At 45.8% G+C, this 16,789-nt stretch overlaps 1 protein-coding gene across 1 annotated transcript in view; it reads right to left on the bottom strand.

The window, feature by feature from the left end:
* Positions 1 to 8,778: 8,778 nt before the first annotated feature.
* RASGRF1 (Ras protein specific guanine nucleotide releasing factor 1) overlaps positions 8,779 to 16,789 on the bottom strand; it is a 107,875-nt gene continuing 99,864 nt past the window's right edge. Inside the window, exons 25-27 of the mRNA XM_059057016.2 lie at positions 14,911 to 15,028; positions 12,780 to 12,848; positions 8,779 to 10,095 (exon numbers count right to left, since the gene is read on the bottom strand). Of these exons, the coding sequence (XP_058912999.1) occupies positions 10,003 to 10,095; positions 12,780 to 12,848; positions 14,911 to 15,028 (280 nt within the window). The 3' untranslated portion in view covers positions 8,779 to 10,002. The remainder of the gene's footprint in view (positions 10,096 to 12,779; positions 12,849 to 14,910; positions 15,029 to 16,789) is intronic.

Here is a 16,789-nt window from a genome sequence, read left to right as displayed (position 1 = left end):
GCCACCTGCCTGGTCCCCTCTCTCCCTGGATGCCTCACCAGACTTGCTCAGCCATCGTTCAGACTGTCCCTCATCTGAGACACCCAGGCCCCCCGCTCTTTGCTCAGCTAGAAACCTTGGGTTTCTAGCCCTTCAAGGCCGAGTTTGGGACAGTGCCTCTAAGAAGCTCTCTCTGAACAACCCCCTGCCCTGCTTTCTTTTTTTACTTTTTAAAAAAATTTCAAATGAAGTGAAATCAATAGAGTATACAACTAACCATCTTAAAACATATAATTCAGAGTTATCCCATTAACTGATATAATTTCTGATCACATCTGGAGCACTTTTTAATGAGCAGACAGTTACATTCAGTTCTTTCTCTCTCTGTCTTTTTTTTTTTTTGAGGTGAAATTCACATAACATGAATTAACTATTTTATTTATTTTTATTTTTTAATTTTTGGCCACACCACGTGGAATGCAGGATCTTAGTTCCCCAACCAGGGATGGAACCCGTGGCCTCTGCAGTGGAAGCGTGGAGTCTTAACCACTGGACCACCAGGGAAGTCCCATGAATTAACCATTTTAAAGTGTAGAATTCAGAGGCATTTAATGCCTACACAATACTGTGCAACATTGTGCAGTACCTCTCTCTAGTTTCAAAACTTTTAAAATCATCCCCCAAAGAACAGCCCACGCCCATTAAATGACCACCCCTCCTTCCCTCCATCCCCAATCCCCTGGCAACCATTAACCTGCTTTCTGACTCTATGAACTTGCCTATTGTGAACACTTTATATAAAAGGAACCATTCACTCTGTGACCTTTTGTGTCTGGCTTCTTTCACGTAGCATAATGTTTTAAAGATTCATCCAACTTGTAGCATGTAACAGTATTTTGCTCCTTTTTAAAGCTGAATAATATTCCATTGTATGTATAGCACATTTTGTTTATCCATTTATCTGTTGATGGATATTTGGGTTGTTTTTGCCTTTTGGCTATTTTGAATAATGCTGCTGTAAACATTCATGTACAAGTTTTCTGTGTGGACATATGTTGTTATTTCTCTTGCGTATATACTAGGAGTGGAATTAGTGAATTATACAGTAATTCTTGTTTAACTTTTTGAGGAACTGCCAGACTGTTTTCTGCAGTGGCTGCACCTTTTACAATCCCACCAGCAACGTATGAAGATTACGATTTCTCTTGCAGAGACTTGTTATTTTCCGTTTTGTTTTTGTTTTGTTTTTTTATCATCACCATCTTAGTGGGTGTGAACTAGTATCTCATTGTGGTTTTGACTTGCATTTCCTTAGTGACCAATGTTGTTTACCATCTTTTAAAAAAAATTAGTTTATTTATTTATTTTTGGCTGTGTTGGGTCTTCATTGCGGTGCACAGGCTTCTCATTGCTGTGGCTTCTCTTGTTGCGGAACACGGGCTTTAGGCATGTGGGCTTCAGTAGTTGTGGCACATGGGCTCAGTAGTTGTGGCTCGCTGGCTCTAGAGCACAGGCTCAGTAGTTGTGGCACACAGGCTTAGTTGCTCCATGGCATGTGGGGTCTTCCCGGACCAGGGCTGTCATTGGCAGGCGGATTCTTAATCACTGTGCCACCAGGGAAGTCCCTAACATCTTTTCGTGTGCTTATTGGCCATTTGAATGTCTTCTTTGGAGAAATGTCTGTTCAAGTTCTTTGCCCGTTTTAAAATTGATTTGTTGTCTTTTTTGCTGTTGAGTTGTAAGAGTTCTTTATATATTCTGGATACTCAACTCTTATCAGATATATCATTTGCAAAAAGAGTCTCTTCCATTCTGTAGGTGGTCTTTTAACTTTCTTGAGACTGTTCTTTGATGCACAACAGTTTTTAATTTTGATGAAATCTACTTTATTTTTCCTTTCACTCCCTTCTTCTGGCAGCCTCACTCTGAATCAGACTTGACAAGAGCATCTCTCATGGGCCAGGCGTGGTACTGGGAGCCACAGGAGACACTAGCCGAGTCAGACCACCCCAACCCTTGTGGAACCTCATGGGAGGGAAGTGACACAGGTCTTTGACATGAAGCAGAGATTGACCTGAGTTGGGCACAGATGAAGTCCTTGACTGGAGAAAATCAGTAAAGGCTTCTGGAAAGAAGGACATTTGAGAAAGAGTGGTGTTGACTGAAATAAAAATATTGGTAAAAATAAAAAATTGATAATGAGACCAGCCAGGAGTGTGGTCTAACTGGCATAAAGGATGGTGAAGTTGCAGGGATAGGATATGGACATATCCAGGGCCTGGAATGACGTTTGCTTGCTCAAATCCAGCACTGCTACGGATGTAGAAAACAAACTTATGGTTACCAGGGGATAAGGGTGGGGGAAGGGATAAACTGGGAGATTGGGACTGACATATACACACTACTATATATAAACTAGATAACTGATTAGAACCTGCTGTAGAGCACAGGGAACTCTACTCAGTACTCTGTAATGGCCTATACACGAAAAGAATCTATAAAACAAAAAGAGTGGATACATGTATATGTATAACTGAATCACTTCGTTGTACACCTGAAACTAACACAACATTGTAAATCAACTCTACTCCAATAAAATTTTTTTTTTTTAAATCCAGTGCTTCTAAAATGGTCATGTGCTATCACTTGGGGAGGTTGTTCGGATTCTGGTTCAGGAAGTCTCGGGTGGGGCCTGAGATCCTGCATTTCTAACAGATTCCCAGGCAATGCCAGTGTTGCTGGTTCAGGGTTCACAATTGAACAGCAAAGATGTGGTTCATTCATTCAACAAACATTCACTGTAGAATGTCACTACATGCCAGGCTCTGTGCCAGGTAGTGATGGTTGAATGAGATGTGTTTTTGCCCTCATGCAGTTTACACTTTAGCAGGGGGAGGACAGGAATTAAGTAACAAATTATGCAATGAAAAGGAAGAAAAGACATGAGAATGTATGACGGGGATGTTGTCTTCAAATATCTCTCTGGGGAGGTAGTATCTGAGTTGAGGTCTGAAAGATGAGTAAGTATGACCTCAGAGAAAAAGAGGAAACAGTATGTGCAAAGGCCCTAAGATGGAAAGAAACTTGGTTGGAAACAGTGTGGCTGGAGCCCAGGAAGCGAGGGGACAGGAAGTAGGCTGGGGAGAGATGGTGTGGGGCTTTGGAGATCACATTGAAGAATTTGAACTTTATCAAATTCTTTGATACCCTTAGGGAATTGTAAGGAGAAGAGTGATATGATCGGATCTGTGTTTCAAAAGCTTACTTTGGTCATAGCTGGAAAATGGACTAGAGGAAGGATAAACGCCCAAAAGGAAGCCTGGGTGATTGAGACGGCAAGATGACTGAAGTCTAGGGACTCCCCTGGTGGTGCAGTGGTTAAGAATCTGCCTGCCAATGCAGGGGACATGGGTTCGATCCCTGGTCCAGGAAGATCCCACATGCCACAGAGCAACTAAGCCCGTGCACCACCACTACTGAGCCTGCGCTCTAGAGCCACAAATACTGAGCCCACGTGCCACAACTACTGAAGCCCACGCGCCTAGAGCCTGTGCTCCGCAACAAGAGAAGCCACCGCCATGAGAAGCCCGCACACCGCAACGAAGACCCAACACACCCCCAAAATAAAATAAATAAATAAACTTTTTTTTTTTTTTTTTTTTTTAAAGATGACTGAACTCCAGTCAAGACATGCTGGTGGCTTGGTCTAAAGTTGTTTTCAAAAGGAGTTTGTAAGGTTGAAACTACTTTCATAATAATACTAAGACAGCACTTGCTTTTTTCACTCTTTACTGTCTTATGAGTGTGCTAGAGTTTTCCAAAGACTACATGATGTGTACATGATATGGGGATCCACCTTCTATTAAGCCAGACGTTAAAGGGATTGGCGAAAACGTAAAGTCATGCCATTTTCCTCATGAAATTATTTTTTTTTGAAAATTCAGTAACTTTTCATTAAAAAGAGGTTATTTATGTCAATACATAATAGGTGTGTGATTGTTATTTAACATTTGTTTTCAATTGTGGTAAAGTACCCGCAACGTAAAATTGGCCATCTTCCCCTTTTTAAGGTGTACAGTTCAGCACTGGTAAAAGTACATTCACACTGTTTTGTAACCACCACTGTCCTTTATCTCCAGAACTTTTCTTTTTGTAAAACTGAAACACTGTACCCATTAAAGAACAACTCCTCAAACAACCCTTCCTCCAATTTAATTGGGATGCCAGATTTATAGCAATTTGCATCTTTAATTTTCCAGGTAATCTGGAGTTTAGCATTTGATAAATGATTTTTTTAAAGCAAACATGAAGATTTTGTTAATTTATAATTTATTGGTGTGTTATCACTATACTTGAAAATGTTACTGAGACTTTTAAATTCAGTCTTGTGTAGAAGGAAATGTATAAGCAAAATTATGTGAATAAATATCCCCACAAGATACATCAGAATGGTTAAAAAATACTGGAAGAGAGCTATCAGGGCTGCAACAGTGAATGTCTTTTTTTTTTTAATATTGAAAATGTCAAGAACAACAAAATGCTGGCACCCACCTTCTACTTTCTGTTTCTATGAATTTGAATCCTCTAGGGACCTCATATAAGTGTAATCACACGGTGTTTGTCTTTCTGTGACTGGCTTATTTCACTGAGCATAATGTCTTCAAGCTTCACCCATGTTGTGGTAGGTGTCAGAATTTCTTTCCTTTTTTTTTTTTTTTTTTTTAAATTTCTTTCCTTTTAAAGGCTGAATACCATGCCATTGTATGTGTTTACCATGTGTGGTTTTTTTTTTTTTTTTTTTTTTTTTTTTGCGGTATGCGGGCCTCTCACTGCTGTGGCCTCTCCCGTTGCGGAGCACAGGCTCCGGACGCACAGGCCCAGCGGCCATGGCTCACGGGCCCAGCCGCTCCGCGGCACGCGGGATCTTCCCGGACCGGGGCACGAACCCGCGTCTCCTGCATCGGCAGGCGGACTCCCAACCACTGCGCCACCAGGGAAGCCCTACCATGTGTGGTTTATCCATCCATCTGTTGATGGATACGGATTGATTGCACCTTTTGGTTATTGCGAATAATGCTACTATGAAAATGGGTGTACGATTATGTCTTTGAGACCCTGCTTTCAATTCTTTTGGGAAAATACCCAGAAGTGGGATTGCTGGTGTTATTGTTATTTATTTATTTATTTATTTATTTTTTTAATTTTTTTTTTTTTTTTTTTTGTGGTATGCGGGCCTCACTGTTGTGGCCTCTCCCGTTGCGGAGCACAGGCTCTGGACGCACAGGCTCAGCGGCCGTGGCTCACGGGCCCAGCCGCTCCGCGGCATGTGGGATCTTCCCAGACCGGGGCACGAACCCGTGTCCCCTGCATCGGCAGGCGAATTCTCAACCACTGCGCCACCAGGGATGCCCCTATTGTTATTTTTAAATGAATTAATAAATAATTATTTAAATAGTTTCCGGAAGTTTTAGTTTCAAATAAAATAATCAGTACTACAATTATATCTACCGATAGAACCCAGTTATATGGTTTTTTTTCTGGGCGGGGGGAAGAATCCTCAATAGTTTTTACAAGTATAGAGGGGTCCCTGAGGTCAAAAAGCTGAGAACTGCTCATCCAAGGTAGTGGCAAAGGCAGTGAAGAGCTGTGACCTGGCTGGAAAGATAACTAGGAGGTTAACATTGCCTGGATCAGGTGACCCTTTGAAGTGGGAGTCAGGGGTGACCTCTGGGTTTCTAGCTTGCATGACTGGTGGGTAGGGGTGCTGAAGAGGCCCAGGTGTGGTGGGGAAGTTGATGAGGCCAGTTTGGTCCAGTTGAGTAAGGTGGCAGTAGGGCACCCAGGTGGAGGCACCTTCTAGGTGGTTTTTTTTTGAGGAGACTGGAGGGAGGCGTGAGCTGGAGTTAGAAACCTGAGTGTTGTTTGCTTCGTGTTTCTTCTCTTCAGCTGGGTCATGAGCTCTAGGAGGTCAGGAGCAGGCTGGGATGCTGGTTACCGAGGTATGCACGCCCAGGTGTTAGGGACATTCTTGGGGGCAGGGCGAGGGTAGGTCTGGGGGGTACTGCTATACACCCGAGACAACCACCGCCCACCTCTCCAGACACTCCTTCCCCGGCAGCCAGAGAGTTCTTGGCAGGGCCACTGCTGGGAAGGAAACCATGATCATTAGACATAGGGTGAGAGCAAAAAGCTGGAGAGGGGGCAGCCGGATGCCAACGGGCAACACATCTGCCATCGTGAAACCCACTTACCCCAAAGGATGCTAGAGGACCAGGTGCAATCTTTCTCTTGTGTACTGACCTTTTTAAAAGCTCCTTCGTGCAGTGGGATCAAGAGACAGCCTCCAAAACCAACCGACTGAACACAAACAAGTAGAGAGGGTAAACAAGCTCACCATTGCTCCCCACGAATGGGGCTTATGGCCTGGACCAATGCTATTGCCTTTCTGGAACTAGAGTCATCCTACACTTCACTTGTAAAAGGGGCAGGTAGCCTTGTCAAGCCACACTGGACGGAACCTGAGGCGAGAGGAAAAATCAGTAATACCTATCCTGTCTTTATGAAAAAAATTGATATTTTGTTCTTCACGGATTTTTTTACATTAATTTTGACTTTTTTTTTTAAAGATTGTTTTTGTTGTGGACCATTTTTAAAGTCCTTATTGAGTTTGTTACAATATTGCTTCTGTTTTACGTTTTGCTTTTCTGGCTGTGAGGCATGTGGGATCTTAGCTCCCCAACCAGGGATGGAACCTGCACCCCCTGCATTGGAAAGTGAAGTCTTAACCACTAGACCACCAGGGAAGTCCCAGATTTTGACTTTTAAAAAATATTGCATTAGATTGTTACCTTTATGACTACGTTTTTTAGCAGTCCCTTATATTTCACACCCGAGGTGGGCATTCCTCTTGTCTCACCCTAATCCTGGCCCTGAGAAAGCCTCAGAGAATCGCCCAGCGCCTCACACCAACCAGAACACGAGCACCTGCATGCAGGTCCGTGTTCACCTCACAGCCTCTTTAACGATAGCATCATGGTTTCTCATTATCCAGATTTCAGTTCAGTTGTCCCAGCCTCAGGAAGCCTCGACACTGCCCTGCTGGACTGTGCTTGTGGTACTTGTCACGCTGCTCTGGGTATTTTAAAAAATTGTCCATGCTGGTATGTGGGATCTTTTAGTTGTGGCATGTGGGATCTAGTTCCCTGACCAGGGATCGAACCCGGGCCCCCTGCATTGGGAGCACGCACAGAGTGTTAACCACCAGGGAAGTTCCAAGGCAGGGACCTTGACTGCATTGTTCATGGCTAAGTCCGCAGTGCCTAAGATGACCTGAAACAGTCAGGGCTCTACAGATAGTTCACAGTTAGCAAGTGCTTGTCCCGTGCTCATCACCTCAGGGTAGCAGCTTGTAGCAGCACACTGAATCCTCACAGCAACCTTAACTGCTTTTCTGTGTCTGAAGAAAACAAGCCGTCATGGAACCTGTTGGCTGCAGGTCCCGGGGAAATGGGTCTTGCCTCCCAGAGGGCCTCATACCTGTCACTGAGGGTCGTGTTCTGGGCCCACCCTTCATGCGTGGTTGTGAGGACCAGGGTGCCTTCCCTGGGGACACGCCCATACTAGCTCTTCGCCAGACAAGTATATTCTTTCACGCTTCTGGGATTTTGCTGGTCCCCCTGCCTGGCATGCCCTCCTCGCCACCTTCTTCTGGAAAATCATCCCTACTTATCCCACACCCTCCTCACACCTCTCTGGAGCTTCCCCCCCCCAACACTGTCCTTTCCTCCGTGGAGTCCCCAAGGCACTTCCTGCACCATCCTGTGACAGCACGGCTCACACGGTCTGTCTCTCTAGTAGCTTAAAGATGACTGCACATCCTTTGTGGCTCTTCCCATCAAGAGGAGGGGCTTGGGCTTCCCTGGTGGCGCAGTGGTTGAGAATCTGCCTGCTAATGCAGGGGACACGGGTTCGAGCCCTGGTCTGGGAAGATCCCACATGCCGCGGAGCAACTACGCCCGTGAGCCACAACTACTGAGCCTGCGCGCCTGGAGCCTGTGCTCTGCAACAAGAGAGACCCGCGCATCGCGATGAAGACTGGCCCCTGCTTGCCACAACTAGAGAAAGCCCTCGCACAGAAATGAAGACCCAACACAGCCATAAATAAATAAATTTAAAAAAAAAAAAAAAAAAAGAGGAGGGGCTTGATTCTCTTCCCCTTGTGACCAGGCTGGCCTTGGTGACGTGCTTGACCAACAGAGAACACTGTGGGTGTGATGTTCTGAGAATTCTGAGCTTAGGTCAGAAGAAGCCTTGCAGCTCTGCCTGAGTCTCTTGGAAGGCTGCTCTTCGGGCCCAGCTGCCATACTGTGAGAAGCCCAAGCCACGTGGAGAGGCCACGTGTGGATGGCTCTGGTTGACAGCCCCAGCTCAGCCCCCCGCTATGGGAGGGCACCATCTTGGACACCCCGTCCAGTCGAGCGTTCAGATGACTCCAGCCTCAGCTGTTCTGTGACTGGCACCTCACAAGAGACTCCAAGCAAGGACCACCAGCTGGGCCCAGTCAACCCACAGAACTGTGAAAGATTGTTTTCAGCCATCCCATTAAGTTCTGGAGCTCTTTGTTCCTGCTGCGATAGAGAACATCAACAGTCTCCCTCATCAAACTATGAGTACCCCCCAAAAGCAGGGATTCTGCCCTTATCCCTCCAGATCTCTGGTCTGAGCCCAGGGCCTGATAAGGATAAAGTACTCATCAAATATCCCTTGCGTGAATAAATGAAACCCATCAAAATTCCACCGTTCACCCTGAGATAGAATAGATTTATTAGCAAGAGGTAATCAGGAAACATATATTTTTACAAAAATGGAAATTTCTTTTTTTTTTTCCAAACAAGCTGTAAGTTGAAATATTGTAGGACTTGAAATAGAATTCTCATACCACTAGGTATTGCTTACAGCAAAAGTTGTCTGTTTGTCAGAGTGGAGCATGCCTGCCACTTCAGAGTTAACCTGTGTTTTCTATACTGTACAATGTAAAAAATAGATGGTAATATTCACAGAATAAGCACTACAGTACTATATTCCTGCTAGAAGGCATTTAGACAGGACTACAGTATATGCAATAAAAACACTTGGTTATTGATTTCCTAATTCTACAGTGTGGTACTATTTTTCACAAGGCATACAGACTTGGAGCATCTCAACGTAAGCTTGTAGTGACCGTTAGGCGGCTCAAAGAGGAAAAGTGACATTTCTGTGTGTTCCCGACTTGCAGTGAATGCTGGGCAGCCGTCGGCAGAAGTCGACACGACGTTGTGCTGTGATTCTGTTTTCCTCAGGAAGTTCCAGGGTTATCGAGACTGCTAGTCATGCTACCTGGTTTTATTCTCAGAGCCAGGAGCGACGTGGTGCCTGAACGAGGTGGTGGCCTCAGTGTCGCAGGGCGTGGTTCTCAGCGGACAGGACTCCTTTCCCTCCAGGTCACTGGGAGACACGGAGTTTTGAGACCTGCGATTTTGGCTGAAAAAAGCTGCTTTGGAAATTGGCATCACCGTCAGCAGGAAGATTTGTCGATGACTGGACTTCAGGGTACGGTTCCCCCTCCCGCCTCCCCCCCTACCCCCCACCCTGTTATAACAGCTACATGGAACATGCCGGAGGATGCTGGGTGCCCAACTCAACCCACGGGCCTGGGCTGGGGACGGACAGAAGCAGAACTGGTGCCAAAGATTTGTGTATGCACGGACTCTGTTTTCCCCTTGGGGGTGAGTGAGGGGCTGGGGAGAACAGAGTAGGAGTACAGTTGTTTCAAAGAAACAGGCACTGCAGGAAACGAGGGATGCGGTATGTGGACCAAGTCCTAACCGGTGCAGAGATTCATATTTTGGTTCTACAGGAATCTAAGAACAAGAACGGATTTGTATTCTTGGAGAAGCACATACTAAAGAAGAAAATCCAGAGAAACCAAACGACTATGTACAATATCATATAGCATGTGTCCATGGCGGCGGGCTGGGTACAGCTTCAGGTGGGGAGTTTTGGTTCTATTCGGAGAGAACACTTGTAGAGACTTTCTTCGTCCATTACAAAAGATTGGTCCAGTAAATATTGGGTTACCTGAGAAAAGGAAAAGAGAAAACGGAATGGCAGGGCGACAGGACCTCCATAATACTACGTGGACGTCAGGTGTCTCCCGGGAATCAGGCACTAGGGTGGAGGCAGGGAGGGGCGTCAGGCCTGCACGTGAGGCAAAGATACATTAAGCAGTGTTGTGTCTTTGTATTATTTTTCTTAGTATTACTTTTTGCCTTTTTTGTCTTCATAGTAATATAAAAGCACATATAGTCAAAATGACTCTTGACCACCGTTTCTTTGGTTGAACATTAGGTGAAATCTTTTGGGCTCATATTAAAAAATCATCTCTATCTATATATCTAAAATGTCAACTGTAGCATCTAGGTAGTGGATGTACGGGTGTTTACAATTCCTTCAATGTTTCTGTATGTTGGAAAAACGTACTTAAACACCAGGTTTTATGTAACACCGAGAGAGATTCACCCAAGAGAAGACAGTGGAAACTGAGGCCGTGTAAGGAAAGAGCCTCCCTTATTTTTCGTCTCACGAGTCTCACTCCAGGGCAAAATCTCAGAGTGGAAAATCAGGAAGAGTCACCACGTGGACTCAATTACTCTCCTTCCTCCTCCCTCCCCACTTCACACTGCGCCCAAGTGTTTTGCTGGATTCCTGTGTGTTACATGTACGATGAGAGATCAGAGCCCAGATCTCATAGGCAAATCCCACCCGCCCTTCGAAAAGAATCTTTCCAAGGCTCATTGACTTGTCAGTTGTTTGGAGCCGAAGCTTCATGTTTTTCCACAGAAACTGAGAGCGGAAAGAAGAAAACACATTATATTTCTTAGCACGTAATTGGGAATCTTCTGATAGCTACTTGAGAAAAATCAAGTCTTTGCTGTGAGCGTCTTTGCTAATGGACCCTCTGCTACTGTGAGGGACAGAACCGGCCCCCCAGGATGATGATCTCCAGTCACAGATGAAATGATTATCGTGTCTGGTTAATGGCTCTCACCCAGCACCTCTAGGAAGACAACCTCAGACACCACCGTCTAGATGAACTCACATCCACTGATAAAGACGTGGCGATTTTACAGCCACGTGAAATAGACCAGACTTTTATAAATAGCTAGTAGCTTCCTGTGAACAGCCCTTTCTAGAGCACAAAATCTCAACCCTCCCAAACACTCTGGGAATCAGCAGACTAGTTAGTTAGTTTCCTCCCTCATGAGCATTTGTTTCCCTAAAATTTTTGCTTTAGCAGGAGACCGGCAGCAAATACCACCACTGCAAAGCTGTTAAGGAAAAGAGTCTGAAGGGCAGTAACATTTATTTGTATTGCATATGGAGCTCGAGGGCTGGTTTAAGAAGGGGCCAAGGCCTAATACAGTGCCTGGCACACAGTACATGCTCAGTAAATACTTGAGCGAATGAATGAACGAGGAAAAAGTGGCACAATTGGTGAACCCACTGATTTTTCTTCTCTTTGTGGCTATCAGCTATAAGACAGATAGTGAGTTCACAGATCATGGCAGGAAACAGGGCAAGTCTATCACAAAGGAAAGTAGAAGGGAAAAATACTAAGAGCTTGATTTTCTGGTATGCTCAGGAGTGTGTCTGGAGCTGGATATCTTTTGTGAGCTTCAAACTAGGAGGTTAAGAAGCTGGAAGGAGAGCAAATACATTTCTGGGCAGCGTAAAAAAGTCATAGGATTTGGAGCCAGAGGCTGGATTAGCAAATCCCAGTTAGTTTAACTGTAAAATGGGGCTAACGGCACAGGCTTTGAGTAGTGAAATGAGACTAACATGCCAACCTCTCTCCATACAGCCCCACCATCTTTTAAAAAATGTGTATTAATCCAGTCCTGTAAGCTCCTTTCAGGGCTTCCCACTCTCCTTAGGACACGGCTCCAGATCCTTCTAGAAGCCCACAGTCCCACCTGGCTCAGGCTTGTCTGAGGCTACTCACAGCAGCCGTCTGCGGTCTCTGTGCTTCTCAGATGGGCCCTGTCCCCCAACCCCGATACAGGCCCCTGGATTCACACCCTCACAGCACTCTCTGATTCCCAAATGTACAAGGTGCTTTTTTCCCCCACCTTGCCTATAGCAGCAAAAGACTGAAACAACCTAAATGTCCATCAGTACAGAGGATCGAATAAATACATGAATTTCTCTGCAGCCGTAAGGAAGAAGGAGAATGCCTCTGCCTCAACAGGAAATACCTCCAAGATATGTTATTAAGGGAAAAAAAAAATGATGCTGAAGCAATGTATAGTATGCTATAGTATACATTATAGTAAAAAAAAAAAGTTGGGGTGTGTTTGCATACCCACAAAAAAAATGGTGATACAGTTGGCTTTGGGAGGGGAACTTGGAGGCTGGGGACTTTTTGCTGTGTGCCCTTTCTAGCTGTGAATTTTGAAACTGGTGAGCATTTCGAAAAGATGTGATAAACACTGCCTCTCCTGCCTCAGGGGAGGTCAGACGTGATTACAAACCATCCCATGGCAGGTAAAAATCAGACAGGAGCTGAAAGATTAGCACAAGCGCAGTCCAGAGGAGGGGGAACTCAGGGCGGGTCAGGGGACAGGGGACAAGGAGGGTTTCCTAAAAGAGAGGGCTCAGGGGCAGAAAGTGGTTGGGTGTGGAGCGGAAAAGGCAGAAAGGAAGGCAGTGCAGCCAGAGCACTTGTGAAAAAGCGGAAGTGACTGAAAATGCTGCCAGCTTACCTTTGCTTGGTGCTCTATTTTGTAGGCAGTTTGTTGAAACTGGCGAATCTCTCGGATGATATGGGATATCTGCGGGAAAGGAGAGGTTTGGAAGACAGTTTTCTCTTAGCACCCCTCCCCCGACCCCCCCCCCAACCCATGCCACAGAACAGAAGGGGCATAAACAGCCATATCTGCAGTCAGTCTCTTAATTCATCCCCTGGGAGACCCCACTGAGGCAGCATGAGTTCCTTTAAACCAGCAACCTGCCTCAAAGGCTGACACTTGGTAAGAATCTATAAATCTACAGGTTACAAATTATAACATAGAGTATTTGTCCTTCTCTGACTTATTTCACTAAGCATAATACCCTCTAGGTCCATCCACATTGTTGCAAATGGCAGAATTTCATGCAATTAATTTATTTATTGAACTATAGTTGATGTACAATATTATATAAGTTACAGGTGCACAATACAGCGATTCACAATTTTTGAAGGTTATGCTCCACTTATAGGTATTATAAAATATTGGCTATATTCCCCATGTTGTACAACATAACCTTGTAGCTTCTTTTATACATAATATTGGGTTGGCGAAAAAGTTCGTTCGGTTTCAAGTACAGACACATTTTTCATTTTTACCAAGAACTTTACTGAGTAACATATTCAGTAACCGAATGGACTTTTGGCCAAAGCAATAGTTTGTACCTCCTGGAATTTCCTTCTTTTTTATGGCTGAATAACATTCCTCTTTCTCCGTGTGCATGTGTGTGTGTTTGTATACACCACATATTCTTTTTTTTTTTGCGGTATGCGGGCCTCTCACCGTTGTGGCCTCTCCCGTTGCGGAGCTGACGCGCAGGCTCAGCGGCTGTGGCTCACGGGCCCAGCCGCTCCGCGGCACGTGGGATCCTCCCGGACCGGGGCACGAACCCGTGTCCCCTGCATCGGCAGGCGGACCCTCAACCACTGCGCCACCAGGGAAGCCCGACACCACATACTCTTTATCCAGTCACATAATCTATACAAATACTGAATTACTATGTCATATACCTGAAACTATCACAATATTGTAAATGAACTATACTTCAATAAAAAAATGCATATTCTGAAAGGTAAAAGGTATATTTAGTAGGATCACATGATAGATGATGAAGAAAGAATTGTTTTAAAGACTCAGAGATAATACAGTAAAAGAAAATTACCATTTCCTCTGAGTAATGAAAATAAATGAGTGATTTTTGTTGCTTAAAAAAAAAAGAATCTATAGGTTAATTATACTATGTGATTAAGAGAAAAACATACCATTTGATCAGTGGTGCTGGCTTATCCAACATCCTAAAACAGCCCCCCTCAATTCCAGCAACAGCTAAAGGCCTCAATTCCAGCAATAGCTAAAGGCCTCTGCCACTTTCTACGTGCCCACCATGTGCAAGACCACACAAAGGGGCTCCCGCATCCTGTTCCCAGGTCAGTGCTGCCAACTTGCCGTTGACAGAGAAACCTTACCCATTAAACAAAATCTCAGGAGGAACCCCATGACACAGAACCCATAGAAATAGAGGCTCTCTAGTTGGAGTGAGAAGATGAGAAGTTTGGCTGGAAAGCAGGCTCCCTGCTGGAAGTATCCTCATCTCCCCTCCCAGGGCCTAGACTCCTCTGGGGAAATTGGAAACCTACTTGCTTAGGAGGTGCTGCAGAAATGATTTTGCTGCGGCCACATAATGCATGTGCTTATCTGAACAATAATGGATGGGGTGCGAATAAAGGGGCAGGCTTTGGAGTCAGACAGACTTGGGCCCCAGACCCAGCCCTGCCTTTTCCTTAGGGGTGACCTTGGGCTGGTCATTGATTACTCGAAGTCTCAGCCTGCTCACCTGTAAGGTGGAGAATAATAAGAGCACCCTCCCCTCAGACTGCGGGCATTAAAGGAGGAGATGCAGGTAGAGCTGGCTCAGGGCCTGCCAGATGCTAGCTGCTCGTTTGAGGAAGTGACTGTTCTTACTGGAGAAGCCGGGTTCAGGCTCCCCGGTGCGTGTGCCGCGTCCAGTCGGCCAGGACTGTCGGGCACAGCTCGGGTGAACCCGGAGCGTGGGTCTGGGTTTTGATGCTCCCTCCACCCCTGACCCGCTCTGCTGTGGGGAACGCACCATTCTCATCTTGGAGAAGTTGACCAGGCCGTCCTCCGTGTAGTTGGGCGTCCCCTCTTCGATGAAGGCCAGGTCAGTGAGGTACATCCCCAGGTAAGGGACACAGGGTGGGTCACAACTTTGAAGCAAATAGCATTAACAGAAGTTTTTCACTTAAAAACTCAAGCCTCTACCAAGAACAGAACACCCCGCATGCATCTCTCGCTTTACTGGAGGGAAAGGGATTTCTATTCGCCAAGAGTAATAGCAGCTCTTGGGGCTCAGATTGCCAGCTGGGTGTGAGGGTCAGTCCTCCGGGGTGGTGGGGGTGACATGGTGCCTGCTGGGGCCTGGGGCGTCTCAATCAATCACCCCTCCCACCCCAAGCCAGAAGGCCCTCCTCTACCTCTCCGCTCTCCCTCCCAGATGGAGCCCTGGGGCTTGGCCGCCTTTCTTTTCTGTCTCTCCACTGAAACTCTCAATCCCAATCCCGCCCTAGAATCACATCCTGGTGGGCTTCACAGCACATGCCCATTCCTGCCGGTCACCACCAGCCACCCCACCGAGCTCCTTGTCTCTTTCTTTCTCCAAGACTTCTCTGCCTTTACTTCTTCCCCATTGGGATCTCTGCCCACCCAAGCACTGGGCTGCCAGCACAGGAAACCCTTGCCCTCTGAGATCACCATCCTGGATTTGGCTTCTGGGCGGGGGCGTTGGGTGAGACGGCTCCCACGATCGGTGGCTCCTGGGGGATGGCTTTCGTGGGGATGGCACTCAGCAGTATGGGCCGGACCTCTCTGATCTGTGGCTCTGAAGCAGGGGCTCCTGTTACTGTTCCTGCACAACTTGTTCTGGTGCCTCTGGGTGGGGTGCTAGGTTAAGGGGGTGATTCTGTGATGGGCCCAGTGGTCACTCTACTCCGGCAGAGCTCCAGATAGTTCGCCCAGGGGACTCCTCACACAGTGCTCCGCAGCCTCCTCTCAGCTCAGCACTCAGGTACAGGGACCCTCCTTTCTAGCCCATCTCACCTTTGTCTCCTTGTGGCAGTCCTGCCACTCCAGAGGAAGGGGAGGCAGGGAGGATGGTAGAGCGAGAACAGAAACCTGGCCTCTGTCCCTTGCCTGCTTGCTGTGTGACCCTATAGGCCAGTTCTTTCCCTCTCTGGTCCTCAGGTTGCCCTCGTACCAGAGAACTGATGTTAGCTAAGACAATTTTAGGTGATTTGAGAGTTGATTTTAGGTGATGCCCAGACACTGTTTAAATAAATTGATTCATATGATAAGAAACATTAGATTTTCTCTCCCCGCCCCCCCACTGCTCAAGGAGAGAGCTCATTCGGTGACAGCAGAGCTTTGACACTTTCTAACACGTGCTGTTTTCCTCTTTTTTTCTTTTTGAACAAATAGTAACAGGTCTCACTCAGGAAACACCAGGATCTGGCCAGAATTTAATAATATTATTTTGATTTCACTGTATTTTTTATGGTAAGCTTGTGTGTTTATGGCAAATACGCTGGTTTCCCATTTGCTGTCATGAGATAGTTTTCCTTCTTATTTAAACGTGTTTCTGGGAAAGAGTGAGTTACTTTAATTAAGTAAATGCAAATATAGCTGACACATGGGTATGGCAAAGTCCTGAAGGAGGTGGATGCTTGGAGTTTGGGAAACAGTGAGCAGGAGAAATGTTTTTGGAACTGTCGGTCTTGAACCTTTCATGGGTGTTAAAACCAATTTGGTGAGTGTTGATCAGATTTTTTTAAAAATTTAAAAAAAGAGAGAATAGAGGGTATCTGGGTTCATTGCATGGACTAAAATTGCTTTGTGAAATTTTTGTTCCTGGTATGCATATATGCATTTGTATATAGGGTCACTGTCAAATGTAATTTTTTTTTTTTTTCTTT

This window comes from Kogia breviceps, chromosome 3, assembly GCF_026419965.1.
Source record: "Kogia breviceps isolate mKogBre1 chromosome 3, mKogBre1 haplotype 1, whole genome shotgun sequence".
In the NCBI taxonomy this organism is placed as follows: Eukaryota; Metazoa; Chordata; class Mammalia; order Artiodactyla; family Physeteridae; genus Kogia; species Kogia breviceps.
The sequence above is the reverse complement of the archived record's forward strand: the minus strand, read 5'-3'. Positions and strand labels throughout refer to the sequence as shown.